We start from the raw sequence: 19,244 nt of genomic DNA on the forward strand, positions 1-19,244 counted from the left end.
AGCTTAAATTTGAAACAAGCTGTAGGTTTTCTTAGGGATATGTAGTGCCACCTGTTTTAAATAAATACATTTTCTCAGAATGGTGAGGTTAAGATATTTGTGAGATATTTCTCTGTAAACATCAAAATGTTGAAGATTTTCAAATCGGTAAAAGTTAGGTCCCTGGAAGATAGAGATTAGATGTAGAGATTGTAATTCAGAGCTAAAGTCGAATAGGGAAGTCATGCTTGCACAGTTGACAACTAAATGTAATTTGTGGGAAACGGTTTTGTGTCCTTATTTTAGAATGTTTAAGACTCAGAATGTATTGCAAATTAGATTGTAAATATTGTTTTTCCCTTTAACCTAGTATAGACAGTGGCCTTTTAAAGCTTTTTTTCACATTATGCCAAAGGATGTGTTGAAACATTATGAAATATCAAAACATTAATTTTATATCCTCTCAAATACTCCTTCCGCATCAGGTTTGTTAAGTACTACATGTTTTCAAACATGTGTTGCAACTTTCTCTTTTTTATTGTCTGCCAGTTTTTCTCTTCTCTAATACCAGAATTCTTGTCTGCCTGATCAGCTTCTTGGTTGAGATGGTAACTTTATGATCACAAAACATTGCCCTGGACTAAGTGCCTAAAAGTAGTGATAATAAGGGAAGATTGGTTGTTGTAATGCAATATTAAAATCGCAATACTTTTGAGTCGGGCCTAGAATCCTTCATATGTGGCTCTTGCTTAAAATAATATACAGTATTTCCACTATACCCCTTTTTACTTTTCAGAAAGAGGAGTGGTTGATTAGCAGAAGGAAGTGGTCTTTCTAGCCTCTCCTTAACTAAGAATTGTATTTCTTAGTGAGTTCAGGAGCTTCACTTCCATCTGAGAACCATAGAATTTTCCTCTTATTTCCTGATCCACTTTTGGAAAGCAAAGAAAATCTATATTCTCATCTTCTCATTAAGAAAAGTATGTGTTCAGGTACGACCGCTTAAGCTCAAAAAAGCAAATAGATTTTTTAAAAGATATATTTCAGGAGATAGCTAATATCACCTATATATTTTAGCTTTTCTCAAGTATCTAGTGAAGGTAGAAAATTATTTTCAGAATTAAAAATCCAAATTATATAATATGTTACTCTGCTTTAATTTACTTTTTGTTAAATTGTTTTTAATTTTATATGCATTTTATTATATTTGTTTTATATGTACACTGTTGAGAGTCATATGATTGGAGCAGTATAAAATAAAGCATGGAATGCATGCAAAGCTTGTTAGGCTGGGAAAACTGCATAATTTCTTATGTAGTTTCCCTCAACGTTTTTGGAACTTTTTTGAACAGAAGCCAAGAACAAATTCTAGTTTGACTCTGGCTTATTAAGAGACAAACCAGGTATCCTGACTTGAACATAATAAGCAAAAGACAAGGTCTTCTTCTTTTTGGCTTAAGTTATACCCCTTGAAGAAGAGGCCTTTTCTTGGGATTGGGGAGCAGAATTCTAAATAGTTGCATACAAGTGTGGCTAGTGTATTAGGGTGACTCTTGGTCTGCTTCTGAATATATGTTGATCTATTTCTATCTTTTTGGTTAACCTCAGCATTTATTTTTAAATGGGTGGTGTGTTTGTGGTGTGTATAATTGCTCTTGATGCTATAAAATACTCAGTCAGGTTTATGAGCTTCATTAGCAGTCTGTCCCTTCTTTCTGTCTGACATTTTTTTATCCTTCCAGGAGATTATGTTTAAATGGTAACTGGCTTTTTTACATTCTTCAGACATTTGCTGTCTCATTAACTAAACCACCTGAATGTTCCTACCATAATGCCCATTGGTCTTGCCAATCTGTCTGGTGTTCGTGCTCGCTCTCGCTCTCTCTCCTTTTGTGACTGGGTATACTCAGCATAACAGCTGGGAATATGCAGGCCTTTCCAAGGCAACCATTTTGTGCACAATAATGTGTCAAAACCCAAATGTATTTAAGTGTATGAAAAAATTTGGCAAGCCTGTCTTGTTACAGGCTATGACAGCCAGAAAAAAATAGCCAGAAAAAAGTCGCCAGAAAAAAATAGCAAGCAAGAATGCTATGTATAATTGTGAAGATGTGTATATTTTAAACTAGCAGTATTCTACTTGTCCAGAGGAGTCCTTTAGAGGCTCATAAATAAGAAGCTTCACAATAAAAAAGAAGCAATTTAATTGTTTTGCTTTTTGTGATTAGTATTTTATGGATTCTTGCGGGTTAAACCGCTGAGCTGCTGAGCTTGCTGATCGGAAGGTCGGCAGTTCGAATCTGCATGACGGGGTGAGCTCCCGTTGCTAGTCCCAGCTCCTGCCAACCTAGCAGTTCGAAAACATGCAAATGTGAGTAGATTAATAGGTACCGCTTCGGCAGGCAGGTAATGGCATTCCGTGTAGTCATGCCGGCCACATGACCACAGAAGTGTCTGCGGACAAACGCCGGCTCTTCGGCTTTGAAACGGAGATGAGCACCGCCCTCTAGAGTCGGACACGACTGGACTTAATGTCAAGGGAAACCTTTACCTTTACCTAGGTAAAAGTAGGATGGCCTAAGTGAGATAGTTTCAGTTCTTGAACTGTTCAGGTTAATAATCTGGGAGATGTTCTTACAGTGGTAAAGATGTTACTGTTATGATAAATTTATGTCCCATAATTCTGGAATTTGATTATTTTTGAGGTGTTATAGTTACATTGGGCTTGGGGTGTTGCTAAGAGAATTATTTTGAGAAATTGGAAAAGTAGTATTCTTGATATTAAGGATTGGATTCAAGAGGCATGTAACTTAAACTGCTTTTGGAAAGGCAATTTTATCTACTACTCATACTAATAGTTAATTACTAAATATGTTATTCTTTGACATTGATTTTATGACATTTTGTAACGTTAGAGAACCGTCTTTTTTAATGTAGAATGAGAAGCTGGCATGCCATTTGATGAGTATGTTATAGATTTCCCATTTTGTTGGGGTTTTGTTAAGCTGGTTGCTATTTTTTTTTTTACATAGTTTTCTTTTTTCTTTGTACTTTTTATAAAATGTGTTAAGATAAATGCAAAACAAAACAAAAGTAGTAAAATTAGTAAGCAAAAAGGTTTTAGCTTTAGAAATAACTAGGCTTTTTCCCTTGTGCAGGCTACCGAAGAAGTTTCAAAAAACCTAGTTGCCATGAAAGAAATCTTATATGGCACCAATGAAAAGGAACCCCAGACAGAAGCTGTAGCCCAGCTTGCTCAAGAACTCTACAACAGCGGTCTTCTTAGCACCCTAGTAGCTGATCTACAACTCATTGATTTTGAGGTAAGAAAATATAATATGCTAATGTTCATTTCAAATTTGAATCTCATCAAAATAAAGATAATTTCTAGATTAGATTATTTTTCCTAATCTCCATACATGGAATGTGGGGAGAAATTGGATTCCTACTGGATTTATGGATTATTCCTAGTATCTATTTGAAGGGCTTTTGAAAACTAGACTAATACCTGATTGCAGCAGCTGAAAGAAACCACATTACTCTTTAGGGGTAGACAGTTCCCATTAAGTCCATTTGGTGGGCCAAATGGCTGAGGATGATGGGCCGTGTAATAAAAAAAAAACTGGAAGATGTTTAGTTTCCTGTGTCTGTCCTAAACCCAAACCTTTTCTTACAGAACCTGTCTTAGATAACAAGAATTAGAAATCTTAAGGTATATCTGGGAGATGTTAAATGTTGAAATAACACTAAGTCAACTTGTGGAAAACACAGTTTTCTAAAACCTTTTCTTTTATTTGCAAAAGGATATACATTTTATGCACCATGACTTTCAGACCTTCTCAGGAATACTTATATGGCCTTGGTGTCATTATAGGTATAAAAGGGTTTCTTGGTACATACAGTTGTACAAGATTCTAAGACATACACATGGTTTGTCAACATGAGCTGAAAAACTCCAGAAACAAGATGAATTCTTCCCCAATAATTCCATATGGCTATTCTATAAATGGAAAAATAAAAACCACTGGGCAAGCTGCCATTGTGGGAGTGTGGTTTCTCTTCCCATACCTACACAGCAGGTCCCCAGTTTAAGAACGAGTCCCATTCCTAAGTCTGTCCTTAAGTCAAATTTGTAGGTAAGTTGGAACAGTTATTTAGCATCAGTTAGTCAAATGTTTGTCTTAGTTTATAGTATATATTTTACCTTTCTATGCATATAAAACACTTAATAAACATTTTCAAACACACTAAAACTGCTGACACTGACAGACTTTAATATCTCTTGGCTGCTATTTATATTTAATTTCCTTTGTACTGTTTTACTTGTTTGACTTTTTAACGACTGTTCGCCACCCAGAGTCACTGGTTTGAGATGGGGAACTATATTTATTTGTTTGTTTGTTTGTTTGTTAAATAAATAACATCCTAACATAATAATACACAAAGTAGTATTGTGTATTTAACCCGAAACATTGTACTTAACTTGAATTTTTAGTATAATAGTCTTAATGGCAGTCCATTCTTAACTAGGAGTTGTCTGTAAACCAGATGTTCTTAAACGGGGATCTGCTGTATTACATTTCTTAGGTATTTGTAATTTTCATATAACAAACCATGAATTCTGCCTTTAGGACAGGATGAAAAAAGTTGAAGTCAGTTGGATTTGTTTGAAAGGCAAATCACCTTCCCCCCTATGTATCACAAGTGGCTTGTGTCTGAAAGCTCCCTGTGTTTCAGAAGCATTAAGAACTGGAACATGAGGAACAAATGTTCAAAAACACATATTAAAAGCGGGAGTGCAGAACTCGTTATGTAATTCTTTGGAGCCTTGTCTTTATCTTACTGTTTTTATAGAATGAAAATAGTTATTTTACATTTGTATAACCTACTAATGGAACATATCTTTAGAGATGTGTATATATACTTTAAGAGAGAATACTTATCAATAGGATGTTGGCTATTTTAGCCTTGAGGAGTTTAACAGTACAATAGATATTTAGTAGCTTCTTGGCAGATATAGAGTATGATTACAAAGTATCTTTTACACTGAAGACAAATGGTTAAAAACTATTATTTCTGCTGTTTGTATCAAAAACTTGGAGCTTTTCCTTTTCACCCCTGCCAATATAGTAAATATATATTATTTGTATTTGGACCGTAGTCAGTCAGCGCCTCCTGTCTTCCTACAGAATTATATTTTACAACATTTATTTCTGTAGGCTCATCTCTGCCCCTTTAGTAATATAACTAACAACTTTTAAGAAAATGAATGCACTCTTTTCTCTTGTGAACAAATGTCTTAAAGTACTAAGAAACCTAAATAATGTGTGTAAAAGGAGGAAAATCACAGAAACCTATTCATTATAATTAGCCTGTGTGTGTAGAATGGACAGTTGTGGTAAATTTATTTATTTTATTTATTTTATCAAATTTATACAAGTGACTCTGGGTGGCTAGATATAAACATTTGTGATGGGCTGATTCATTCACAGGGATTATAAACATTCTATTTTGATGTACTAATAGTAAATTCTGAGGTAGTCAAGATGAACAGGGGGTAGACTATGATGCCTGGGTTCTTGGTGGCAGATAGAAATATTCTCCTGTAGCTTCAGGATGTAAATATCACACACTGTCATAGGTGCTGCTCCTCCTCCTGTAGTTGAAGGCAGTAGCTGAAAAGTTTTATTCTAGGAGAAAATAGAACCTTGTGTATGGAAATCAGATTTGGTAAAATTAGGCAATAAAAAGTTTATGTAGTCTTGTAACCGTGAAATAGTTACATTGGCAAATACCTGGAAAAAATGGAATAGTGATAAATATAAGTCCTTCTACTGAATCAATTCAGTTTGTGTCTTTAAAACATGAAGCTATCTTCTTCTAATATTATTATTTTATGTACATGCCCTGTATGTAATATATTATTGCCTGGGTTTTAGGTTGTTGCTCCTAAATACCAGATAAGGCTCCTCTTATTGCTGATCTTATCGCAGAGAAGGCTGATCTGGCACATGTCACTGAGACATGGCTGGGGCCGGAGGTGGGGTTCCCTCTCTCTGAAATGTGCCCAGCTGGTTTTTGAGTGTGGCACCAGCCTAGACTGCAGGGCAGGGGAGGAGATGTCACTGTTGTCATCTGAGAATCTCTGGTGGCTACCAGGGGCACCGCTCCACAAGTGCCCAGTTGTGAGACGCTTTTTCTTAGGTTGGGCTCTAGGGATCAGTTAGGATTGCTGCTGCCATACCAACCTCCCTGCTGTGTAGCAGCCTCCCTGCCTGAGCTATTTGACCTCACCACAGGGTTGGTAGTGGAGTTTCCCAGGCTTATGGCTCTGGGAGACTTCAACCTGCCTTCCCTAGGAGTGGGATTAGAGACTTTATGGAAACCATGACTTCCATGGGCCTGTCCCAAGTCATCCAGAGCCCAAGTAGGAATAGTGGTCACACTCCTGATTTGGTGTTGTTGGAGCATTGCTTATGTGATTGGTGGACCTATCTTTGGTCCCCTTGTCATGGTCAGATCACAACCTGGTGGCTATGAGCTTCTCTAGGGCCGCACACCTCCGCAGGGAGTCAGGATCTATTAGATTGGTCTGCCCCTGGCAACTGATGGACCCTGTTGGGTTCCAGAGGGAGCTGGGGGTTATAACTGAGGATCTGCTGCATAGTCCTGATGATGCCTTGGTCGCTGCCTGGAATAGGAGGGTGACTGAAGCTCTAGACAGGATTGTGCCCATGTGACCTCTCCTGACCCGTGGACCTCATTAGGCTCCGTGGTATACGGAGGAACTGAGAGGAATGAAACGGATCAAAAGACGTCTAGAGTATTGCTGTTGGAAGATGAAGAGCGAATCCGACTGGACACGGGTAAGAGCTGCTATTAAAGTCTCCCTCGTGGTGATTTGTGCAGCGAAGAGGCAATACTTCTCTGCATGAATTGCGTCTGCAGATAATTGCTCGGCAGCTCTTTTTAAGGTGCCCCCTCTCCTTCTGGGTAAGGAGGATTCAGGGATGTACCTGCAGGGGCACACTGAGGAATTTGCGGATCTTCTGACAGATAAAATCACTCAGATTCGTTCCCAGTTGGATGCCAGCATGGATAATGGTCCGGTGGAGATGCCTGGGGTAGGTTCTTGCCTGGTTATCTGGGAACACTTTGACCCTATTGCTCCTGAGGAAGTGGACAGGATCCTAGGGACTGTGAGCTCGGCCACCTGTGTGTTGGATCCATGTCCCTCCTGGCTAGTAAAAGTCTCCTGGGTGGTGACATGTGGCTGGGTACTGGCTGTGACTAATGCACCTCTGGAGGAGGGGGTAGTGCCTCAGCCTTGTAAAGAGGTTGTGGTTCGCCTCCTCTTCAAGAAGCCATTGCTGGATCCTACCCTGATGGACAGTTTTTGTCCTGTCCCCAACCTCCCCTTTTTGGGAAAGGTTGTTTAAAAGGTGGTTGTGCTGCACCTCCAGAGGATCCTCGATGAAATGGATTATTTGGACCCCTTTCTGTCAGGATTCAGGCCTGGATATGGGATGGAAACGGCATTGGTCGCACTTTTCAATGATCTCTGGCGGGAGCGGGATGGAGGGTGTGCAACCATCCTGGCTCTACTTGACCTCTTGGTGGCTTTCAATACCATCGACCATGGTATCCTTCTGGAGTGGCTTAAGGGGTGGGGGGGCACTGTGTTGTCCTCCTTCCTCTGGGGCCATTTCCAGTCGGTGATGAAGGGGGCGAGGGGGCCCACCCCTGGCCCCTGCTTTGTGGGGTGCCACAGGGGTTGGTGCTCTCTCTGCTCCTGTTTAACATCTACATGAAGCCGCTGGCTGAGATCATCCATCATCATGGGGTGAGATATCATCAGTATGCTGATGATACTCAGTTGTACGTCTCTGCCCATGGGGAGTTAAGCGATGCCACGACTGCCCTTTCCTAGTGCCTGGAGGTTGTTGAGGTCTGGATGGGGAGCTACAGGTTGAAGTTGAACCCTGGCAAGTCGGAATGGCTGTGGGTTCGCGGCTCTTTGGCTTCCAGAGAATTACCATCTTTGGTCTTGAATGAGGTTGCAGTGCCCCAGACAGACCCTGTGCATAACCTGGGTGTTCTCCTGGACTCACAACTCCTGCTCAAAGAGCAGGTGGCAGTTGTGGCCAGGAGAGCCTTTGCACAACTGCATGTTGTGCACCAGCTACGCCCATCCCTGGACCAACATGTCCTTCTCTCAGTCACCCACGCCCTAGTCACCTCCCGTTTGGACTATTGTAATGTGCTGTACTTGGGGCAGCCCTTGAAAAGTATCTGGAAGCTTCAGTTGGTTCAAAATACAGTAGCCCACATAGTTTTGCACAAGCCTAGACTTGTGCATGTGTCACCTCTTTTGTGGGAGCTGCATTGGTTGCCAATTTGCTTGCGGGAGCTACATTGGTTGCCAGTTTGTTTCCGGGTCCAATTCAAGGTGCTGGTTATCACCTTTAAAGTCCTACATGGCTTGGGACCAGGTTATTTGCAGGACCGCCTTTCCCCAGTTACATCCACCCAGCACACCAGAGCAGGGAGGCAGGGTATGTTGTGGGTCCCTTCAGTTAGGGAGGTACATCTAGTGGGGCCAAAGAAAAGCACCTTCTCCATAGTGGCTCCCTCCCTTTGAAACATTCTCCCAGATATAAGATTGGCCCCTCCGTGCTCCTTTTCCGGAAATGTGGTGGATTTCAGAGAAGCTGCTCCTTCCCTGGAGGGAGGTGGTGCATTCCAGAGAGGAAAGAGATTGCACTGTCCGGGTTCTGCTGGTGGGAAACTTAAGTTCAAGGTAACTCCTCCTTGAGACATTGTTGAATATTTACCCCTAGGTCTGTTAGCATAACTTTATTCTGTTTTAGTAGTAAGAACAATAAAGAAACTAGGGTTGGAACTCTGGCTCAGTGTGGTCCTTCACCGGTTTCCTTGACAGGAAAGCCCTAAAGACTTTGGTTCTGTCAATGGGCCTGGGGACCCTGGCTGCTTTGGAGCCAATCGAGTGGCTGATATGAATGTGTTAGCTGCTGTCCGGGGGGTGGGTGTCTATTGTGTTTTTATGGTTTTTAATTCTTTAAGCTGCCCGCAGTCACTGTGTGCGAGTTGGGCGGCCTTATAAACCCGTTCAACTAAATAAATAAATAAATAAATAATGCCCTGGCTTATATTTTTGATAGGGCAAAAAGGATGTGGCTCAAATATTCAACAACATTCTGAGAAGACAAATTGGTACTAGAACACCCACAGTTGAATACATCTGCACTCAGCAAAATATATTGTTCATGCTGTTAAAAGGGTATGTATTACATTGTAAATGTGAAATGATTGATTGTTGTGTTTCTCATGTAAAACTAGTTAACATTTTTTTTCTACCTGGATAGGGCTATGGTATCTCTACTTTAGTAATTAGTTGTAATGATTAAGGTTGCTATCAACTAGTTTGTACACAGAAAGAGCTGCTGATATTCCTGTAATTGTCTGCAGTGGCTGGAAAATTCTGAACTTCAATTATTTGTTAAAGTTTGGAAACTTTTCATCTGTTTGTGGTTAACCACAATTTATTATGTCATCCAAACTTTGGGCAAACTATGATTAAATTAGATTAGTGGAAATAAGGTAATCACTGTTGGCTTGTTTCAGTAAACCATAATGAAAGAATGGGATGTTAAAATGAATGAAAAATGTGAACACATTAGCAGTATGTTTCCAACTTAACTTCTTCCAATTTTCCTGAAAGAGAGGGGAATTTAAGCTTGTACTTCTGTGAAATTCTTACATTAGCTTAGCACTGTTTTTTAATGCAGTGTTTTAGAATCATAATTCTTCCGTACTGTATTTTGTGGAAGGTCATTTTAAGATTTCTCTGAAAGACTTGAGTCAAGCAGCCCTGTAAAAGAATACTCAAAAGTATCTTTGGTGGGTTTTTTTTTTTTTTTGAGATAAGCTTCCCTTTCTTTTAATACGTGTCTTCATAAGTTGTCTTTATGTATGGAAATGATCTCATTAGCTTGCCTGCGGGTTTTAATTCAGTAATTGTTTGCATATTATGTCACCTTGCTATGCAAATTGGCCCTTAAATATTTGTTTATTGTTCACTGGGCAGACTAAAGTCTTCCACCTGGAGAAATGCGCTCCTAGTCTCTTGATACACAATTCATACCCTAGTAGCAGCAATGAATTATTGGTTCAGTTTTCTCAAATAAAGAACAATTCATTATGTATATTCTCTGCCAGATTGCTATTTCCTCTCCTTGTATCATGTGCATTATTATATTGGAGCATCATGCTTCATTTGTGTTCACAATCACAAACAAATGTGAAAGCTTTCACCAAATTAATGAGCAGTGAACTATTGTTGCTGTTTAGCACAGAGGGATATTTGTAATTGTTTTTCCCCACATCTGGGGGAAATGAAATCTCTTCCTCTCATTTAAAAAACAGTTAAGTAATGTGAGAAATCACAAAATAGAAGACTTTGTCAACACAAAAGTACTCATTTCTTTTGACCACTGTTTGCTTCTTATTACCTAACACATGAGCAACAAACACAATGCATTCAAAACTTGCAAAATGTTGCTTAATTATTCAAACTCAGCAAAGAAAATAATAGACTAAAATTCCACCAAATTTTAAGGTCACATAGTTAAGCTGTAAATTACTTAGGACTTTGCCAGTGAAACCAGCACTTGGTTGATGGAATCCTGTTTGGATACTGGAGTACAGTTGTAATGTTGTTGAAATTCCATTCATGAAAACATTTTGAAACCTCACTCTCCTTTATAGGGACTTCTAATTTGAATCTAAACATAGCACGTCTTTCGATGCCATTGTGCCCTCTGGTTCTTCTTTAAGTGCACACTGAAGACCCTAGCAGTTGACAAATCCCTTCCTTGCCCAGAGTGCCCTTGGACTTTACATGCACCCAGAGCACTCTTTGGAAAAAAGAAAAGTGGTGAGATAACTGCATGAGAGAGTTTTGCTAAAATAAAAAAGGCCCTGGGGGATTGGGAAAAGCAGTGATTGGGGAGAATAAGCAAGGGTTAAGTCAGCAAAAGATAAAAGAGAGAAAGAGGAAAAAAGCACACATACCTATATAGAAAAGGGGGACACGTTAAACATTTTCTACCCAGAACATTTTTTCTTCCAAATCTCAGTTGTATCCACAGCCCCCCAAAGATTGAAAACCTGTTGTTTAACAATGGATTCTGAAGGCAGGAATGACAAAGAGGATGTAGCCTTCTAATAATGCGAAGTTGGTACAAACATCCCTGGCCATGGCTCCAGCCTTAGTCTTTATGCTAACAGATCCCTCAGCATTTATGATGATAAGCTTCACACAGAAAATCAGATACTTTTCTCAGAAAAATTATCTAAAGAATCAACATCCACAGAGTCTTTGCTTGTAAATCACTGCCATCAAAGATAAGCAAAAACTGAGTTAGAAGCTGTACAAGATGCTAAAGGAAACTTTCATGACTACTTTTTTCAATAGCTATTGCCCCTTTCTAACATTGTGAACGTAGCACAGTTGGCAACTTGCTTACTATTTTCATGGCCTTTATCTGGCACTATTCCCATGTATGAAGCCTGCCCATATACAAGGTAAATGAAAAACTAGGAGGGATACCTGTTTGAACATAAATATTCATGCAACAGAAGTGTTGTAGCAATAAATATGAACTAACATTTTTAGTAGGCAATTTAGAATATACATTTATAATCTGTTTTGATTGTATGCCTATTTTGCTGATACTATATTTATTTCTTATCTAAACAGGTATGAATCTCCAGAAATTGCTCTGAATTGTGGAATCATGTTAAGAGAATGCATCAGACACGAACCACTAGCAAAAATAATCTTGTGGTCAGAACAGTTTTACGACTTCTTCAGATATGTGGAAATGTCAACATTTGACATTGCTTCAGATGCATTTGCCACTTTCAAGGTTAATTAGTTTATATTTGATGACTATTAAAACTTTATATTATGACTTCCCCAATTTATTTTGGAAAATATATCAAACAATCACATCAGAGAGCTACAAAATAACATTATTAAAATTACAGAAATAACACCAGTATTAAAATGTAGATAGGCCCTTTAAAAAAGAGAGAGAGAGAAGCAACAATATATGGCAATTCAGATGTTGAACTCCAGCGACATAATGATGGGGGTTAACGGGAATTGCAGGGTTCCCCATACCTGCTTGAATAAATATTGCAGAACTGGTTATTATTGTATTATTTTTCTTAAAGGCAAATGTAAGCTTCAGTTGAATTCTGTGGCATGTGAATAAGAATATTGTTAATAACTGTGTTTTCAGGCATCCTGAAATTATAGAAAAGGAGAGGGGATATCTTTTAAATAACAGTGTATTCTCTTGTTTCAAGGATTTACTTACAAGGCACAAATTGCTGAGTGCAGAATTCTTGGAACAGCATTATGATAGGGTATGTATTTTTATTTCTTCGTTATAATTTGTATCAACTATCAGAATAATCACATTATGAGAGAGAAAAAACCCAAAACATTTCTTCCCCAGCTACATATTTTTATTTTCAGCATTTTCTGATTCATTTTACCAACGCAAGTTGAACCTGTAATGTAATTTTTTCAGTGTTGGACAGGAAATTGTTGCAGTTGTCCTAAAAATGCTAAGAACAAAATTGTTTTTGTAAGAAGCAAACAACGCACCCTTGCTATGTTGCCATTCCTGGTATGTCAAGCTAATCAGAGAAGTATGTATGACAGACTTGCTCCATCTACTGGCCACAGCTGATGATAAAAATGCAAAGCTGGCTGTTTATAATCTCAATTATATGATTGCTTAAAGAGTTAACTGAAAACTCCCTTCAGTCAGTTGCAGAATATTTGTTCAGAAGTTTTGGGTGTTGCACAAGAAAAATGTTAGAAAAATCTAGAGCAGTCTCCTCTGTATTTCTAAATGTATTGGAATTCAGTTCCATTATGGTTCTCAGCCAGTTCTCTCATTGCTTTGTTTTTATCACTGTTTCTAATTAAATGAACCAAATCATTTGGGATCATTGTGTTGATTGGAAAGGCCATAATTATTTTTTCTCCCGTCCAGTTCTTCAGTGAATATGAAAAATTGCTCCACTCAGAAAACTATGTAACAAAACGACAGTCACTTAAGGTAAAAAAAAATAATAATTGTGCAGTAATATAAGAATGACCTAGTTATTCTGTTTGTCTACATTAAAATAAAATGCATCAGGAGGATTTTGTACCTCAGGAAACTTGTAGGTTGAAATTTGTTAATATCAATTCTACAAGTATGTTTTGCCAGGTAAATAATAACTAATGCTTTAAAGTTACATGTAATATGATCTTTTTACTATAAGCACTACACCTCTTTTTTATAGGAAGCAACAGTAGTAAAAAGATATTTTTGCCATTTTGTCCCACCTTCCTTGCATCTCTGGTCTAATCTGGAAGAAGGCTTGCTTCCACATTTAACTTTTGCGCTTCCATTTAACAATTATCTGGTCCATAAGGCCTTGATCGCATCCAATTTTTTCTGATTTTTAGAATGAATCTGGATCCTCTTAGCAGTTTACATAGCAGAGAATAGGGCCTAATAGTAAATTAGCCTAATATCACTACTCATCTTTTGAAAATAATAATTGTGCAAAGACAACAAAGGTTTGATTACAACCATTGGCTCTGTTAACTATCGCTGATTGTGTGCTTTATAATCCTTATGAAAAAACTATCCTTTCCCTTATTTCTGTAGCTACTTGGTGAATTGCTACTGGATAGACACAACTTCACAATTATGACAAAATACATCAGTAAACCTGAAAATCTCAAGCTAATGATGAACCTTTTACGGGACAAAAGTCGCAACATTCAGTTTGAGGCCTTCCATGTCTTTAAGGTAAAAAAGATCACTTTTAAATAATATTATTTAAATGAAGATGAAATGCTTAATACTGATCTACTATCACAGTACAATATAATTGGATAATAGAGTTTGGATAATTGGGAAAGGGATGAAGCCAAGGATTTTTTTTTTTTAGGTTTTGGAATCATACTGTGCACGTTTATAAAGTCAAGCTGACTTTTCATTTTTTTTCTTAGATATCAACACAAGCCTTTGTAGCTAGCCATGAATAGACCCATGTGATTATTCTTTTTTTTTTTTTAATTCAGTATCACGGACCTAAACTATGGTATGAGTAAGTTTACTGAATGCAAAAATAAATTCTAGAATGCTGGTTATAATTTTTTAATTAAATTCAGCCTATTTCTAGAACGTTTAAACAGGTTTGCTTTGTATTCTGCTAGTTATCTGTATGGATCCTTAAACCAATTTGGAAAATCATTGGCAAACATAATATGAACTTAACTATTTCAAGTCAGAACGACCCACTGTGTAATTTGTGGTTCTGACTAATGCTTATGCATGTGTTACATATGGTACATTGAACTTCAGTCCTTGTAATTTTTTGCATTGTATAGAGAAAATTGTATTCCTCTGTTAATATTTTCTAATACACTCTGATTTTAATTTTTATTTTTCTGAAATTTTTATTGCAGGTGTTTGTAGCCAATCCTAACAAGACACAACCTATACTAGATATTCTCTTAAAGAACCAGACCAAACTTATTGAGTTTCTCAGCAAGTTTCAGAACGACAGGACCGAGGATGAACAATTTAATGATGAGAAGACCTATTTAGTTAAACAGATCAGGGATTTGAAAAGACCAGCACAACAAGAAGCCTAATCTTCTATAAACCCCTAAAATATTAAATCCAAATTCAGCATTTGCTGTTAGATATTCAGCATCAGGCGCTCTTATCACTTCATGAGGAACATTACTGCTAATCTGCTGTTCAGTGAACAGTTTGTTTTTTTCTTCTCTTTATTTTTTAGTCCGAGTTGACAAACCTAGCTGCTGCTTTCTTGCACAATGTGGACTTTCTTGATATTTGTGTCTGAATTCAAGCACACTGCTTGTTTTTAGAAGTCTGGGGTGGGGGTGGGATGGGAAAGATTGTTCATGAAACAAACATAGAAGATAGTTTGGGATAGGAGAGAAGGTATTAAAGTAGTTTATGACGGGGTGCATGCTAGCAAATCTGATTCAATCCATATGTTTGCACTTAACCTTGTATGAGATGCGAGCACAACGTGATCTGTGCATATTTGGCACCATAGTATAAGATTATATGCCTTGATTTTTTAAAAAAAATGTGCAGTGCTTTAATTGTAATCAAAGGGGAAATGTATCTAAGGTGAGCTTTCTGGGATGAACAGCTGTCTTGCAAATAAAATTGATACTGAAACATAGCAACTTCTAAGAGTGACATCTCAGAGTTCATAAGGAAAATGTATATATGCCTTTCATTGCTTTATAGTTTGTTCTTGAGAGTGATTTTCTGAGAATTGAGATGTAGACTTGGAAATACGTTATAAGAATTTTTGTTAATTTTACTTCAGAGTGTTTCAGACAATAGAGCTTAGCAGTGACACTTTGTATTTCATTTCAACAATGCTTGTTTTCTTCTGTATATAACTCCTACGCTGCTCATTTCTTTAAAAATGATTTAATTTGTACAGCAGAGGAATGTTAATGTATTAGTCTATAACTTTTACCTGATACTGATACTGAGTTTTGCAAAATGAAAGCTCATGTGAAATGACACTTTGGATCACATGAAAATACTGATTTCACATTTCTTAAATACTGCAGCATTAAAAGAATCCATTTTTTCTGTATTGCAGGTATAATGCAGTGCCATCAGTTAGAGTAGACTAAAAGTATAGCTCTGCAACCCACTAACCTGTATTCTTCAATGTTGGCCTCCTCCATTTATGTTAGTGCTGTGTTCAGCCAATTGTAAATTATAAAGATTATGCTAAATTAATTCAGATTTGTTTTTCTTGTGGGTATAAAGAGAATCTCTCTTTTCATATAGTTAGTACAATAGTTGTGTTGGTATTTAACTTATATTTCCCCTTCAACAACCATAATTTTCAAAACTCTCCTAGTGTCAATATCTTGTTCCTTAATGCTGCAAACTATCAGTATTTATTTTTTTAAAGACTGATTTTGCACCACTTTTTTGTTACTGTGATCATAACAGAAATGCTAGATATATCTAAACTATGTTATCAAAATCTTATCTATTCATCGTAATAGTAGTACTGAGATCACAACCAGCCAACTTTATCAATTAGGAGTGTGAAAGTTCAAATTCCGCATGATTGAATCTGACTGAGAATGCTATACAATTATTTATTGCTTTCTAGCTTCTATATGATTAAATTATTTCACAAATGATTAATCTGCTGATTGACATTTTAGCTAGTTTTTAAAGCCTTCATGAAAGAAGTTGGAATAAAGTCCAGCAAATAGGATTCTGATAATGTTGGATATCCACAGAGCTATGCTTCTTTCAGCAGTCATAAACCATTTGTCCTTTGCAAAATGGTCTGCAATATCTACTGAAAAAAAATCATAACCCTCTATTGAATCATTTATATAGACAGGCAAAAACAACCATGGAGGTGGTAATATTATAGTTCAGTACTCTGTCCTTTTTCTATATTTTGGTTTATTATAGCTAAGACAAGGAAATATTAGGTGGCAAGTTATTCTCCATTATGCGTAAGGATTCCACATTTAGGAAAAAAAATATAGACATGCTAAAAGTTGTATGTGTGTGTATATATATATGTGTGTTTGTGTGTGTATACACGCACACACACACATATAAATCTAAATAGATATATGAAAGTTAAAAAATGGATCTGGATATTGATTTTGCTTCTCTATTATTTGGCATGGGACAAAATGGCTATACTTTTTTTAAAAAATAATCCTTGGAGTGTTGGCTTTCAAAAAAAGTTGTATTTAAGACCATTTGATGTGCTATTCATATTAAAAACTATTGTACTGGAAATGGTTTCTTATCTGTGTGAAGGCTTAAAGATATTACTAAAAGTTATTTAATGTGAACTTTTTGGGTTTTTTTTAATGTGTACAATTGTAAATCTACTTCCATGAAAGCATTTCATTCCTTCAAATGAATGCATTTCTTATTAGAAGATCTGGCTGGCCCCTTAATTTAAATTGAAATAAAATTTTGAAGAAACACAAATTGTGTGCTATAATATGTATCAAGAAGAAGGTTGACCCAAATCTGAGTATTTCTCCTAAGAGGTATACCTTCCCTGCTTCTTGTAAACCATTGGCAGTGTATTTAAAATTTTCGTACCAAGTAAAAAATAATATCCAACAAGACAAATTTCCCAGCTTTTGTATTCGTGCTCTATGTAGTTCAATTTTTTAAAAACTGTCTTAAGTTAAATATTGACCTGCTAATAGAAATGGTCAGGTATATTTGGAAGTTTTAAAAAGTGCTTAAATTTTTTAGGACAGATCGTTCTGCAAAATTATTTGAGGTTATACCTGTTTTACTGCCATAGTCTTCTCCAAAGTATCCTAATAATTATTTATGAGTCAGGATGCTGAGGATGGTAAGGCATTGAGCAATCTTCCGGCAACTAAATCTCCTTGAAGAGATCACTAATTAACTTAAGTTTCAATCTTCAGGTTAGAGTTGCCATTGAATATTATAAATAAGGCTATGTCATATCACAAATGGTCTTGGGGTTCATTAATGATTCCTTAGGGCAGCCTCCACATACCAGTTTTCTATAAGAGTAGTACTTTCATCTCTCAGAAGTGTACTTACTGTTAAATTTCCTGCATTTTTTAAAAAATACTCAAATCTGCAGCACCAGTAAAAAGCCCCTGCCCTTTAAAAAAAACAAACTTTCTGCTGGCGCCTTATATGAAAGTGTATTAAAATTATTTATGGTATTACTCTTGTCCATTACACACTTACCTTTGAAACTTAACTGAAATGTTAGAATATAAAGTTTCATCTTGGAATAGCATATTTGTAGAAATAAAATTCCGCTAATTTTTGCAGATTCTTGATCTAGTCTTGTATCTTCTTTTGTTACTGCTCCCAGCAGAATCAAAAGAAAATGCATTCGAACTACAAGCTGGCAGAGCAGCTGGTAACCTATGAACTTAAATCGGAATAAGTTGGGCTAAACCAAACTTTTTTGTACTAAGGTATGTTTAAATTTTCTTAGGTGTAGACAAAACTGGCTGCTTTGGGAGGGAAGCATACAATTAAAACATGTCTAAAATCAGCATACTGCATGTCCCGTGTCTTTCTTGTCCTCATCTTAACCTAACCTATGGGGATGAAGTGGGTGGTTCCTAGATAAGACATTAAATGGCTATATGGTTGTAATAGTTTTACCATTGGAGCCAGATCCACCCTAAAATAACCAATTCAGTCTTTACCATCATCATCTATTGAATTAGTTTAGAATCCCACTGTTCCACTTCAGGAGGGAGACATCTAGTTCTGCAGTCCTGAATCCTCCAGTTTCTACATCCTACCCTTCTCAGTCCACAGGGGGAAGGGATATTGGCATTCTCCTGTGCAGTAGCGTAGCTGGGAAGATCAAACTAATAATGTAGGCATCTACTCAGATCAGGTCATAGGAGTTTTTAAAAGGCAGTTTATTCAGAACAAAACAGCGGAATCAATAGTACTTTTGTTACAGTACGTACCTTTGTATTTGGTTATTGCATAGCCAGAAGAAGCTACAGTAAAGATATGTAAGAAGAGAACCCAGTGCTTCCAACTAAGAAATATCAAGGGGAATAAACTTTATCTACAGCCATCTAATGAGGATCGAGCCTATTCAGAAGGCAATTTATTTACTTACTTGGATGTATAACTGGCACCATCATCTTAGCGTGGCTTCCAATAATAAAATCACAAAAGATCATTAAAGTACCAGCATCTGAAATGGAGCCTTATATTTTACTGGCAGCTAACGCACTGCTCACAGAACAGGACTAACGTATGCCCAAATACTGACCTTAGCATTCTGTATCAGCTGCAATCACCAGACCATCTTCAAGGGTAGACCCACAGAAGGTGTCACAATAATCCAATGAGAGATGAACAACCCATCCCCTAGTGTGCCCAGGCTACAGTATATCCATCCAGAAATGGATGATTAACTAACCAAAGCTGTGCATAGGTGCTCCTAATAGAAACCTGACAGCTTAAAGAGATAAACAGAACATTTGGGGGAATGGGGGAATGGAACAACAGAACATGCAAGTGGAGGTCATAGCTAGAATCCATGCTGATACTTTGTTTCAGGACCTATTTCTTTCTAAGATTTCTAAACTT

At 37.2% G+C, this 19,244-nt stretch overlaps 1 protein-coding gene across 1 annotated transcript in view; it reads left to right on the top strand.

Moving 5' to 3' along the window:
• Positions 1-18,181, top strand: part of CAB39 (calcium binding protein 39) — a 39,013-nt gene extending 20,832 nt beyond the window's left edge. Inside the window, exons 3-9 of the mRNA XM_063306729.1 lie at positions 3,138-3,302; positions 9,162-9,280; positions 11,762-11,930; positions 12,376-12,435; positions 13,074-13,139; positions 13,740-13,883; positions 14,546-18,181. Of these exons, the coding sequence (XP_063162799.1) occupies positions 3,138-3,302; positions 9,162-9,280; positions 11,762-11,930; positions 12,376-12,435; positions 13,074-13,139; positions 13,740-13,883; positions 14,546-14,734 (912 nt within the window). The 3' untranslated portion in view covers positions 14,735-18,181. The remainder of the gene's footprint in view (positions 1-3,137; positions 3,303-9,161; positions 9,281-11,761; positions 11,931-12,375; positions 12,436-13,073; positions 13,140-13,739; positions 13,884-14,545) is intronic.
• The last annotated feature ends 1,063 nt before the right edge of the window (positions 18,182-19,244 follow it).

This window comes from Candoia aspera, chromosome 6 (genome assembly GCF_035149785.1).
Source record: "Candoia aspera isolate rCanAsp1 chromosome 6, rCanAsp1.hap2, whole genome shotgun sequence".
Taxonomy (NCBI): domain Eukaryota; kingdom Metazoa; phylum Chordata; class Lepidosauria; order Squamata; family Boidae; genus Candoia; species Candoia aspera.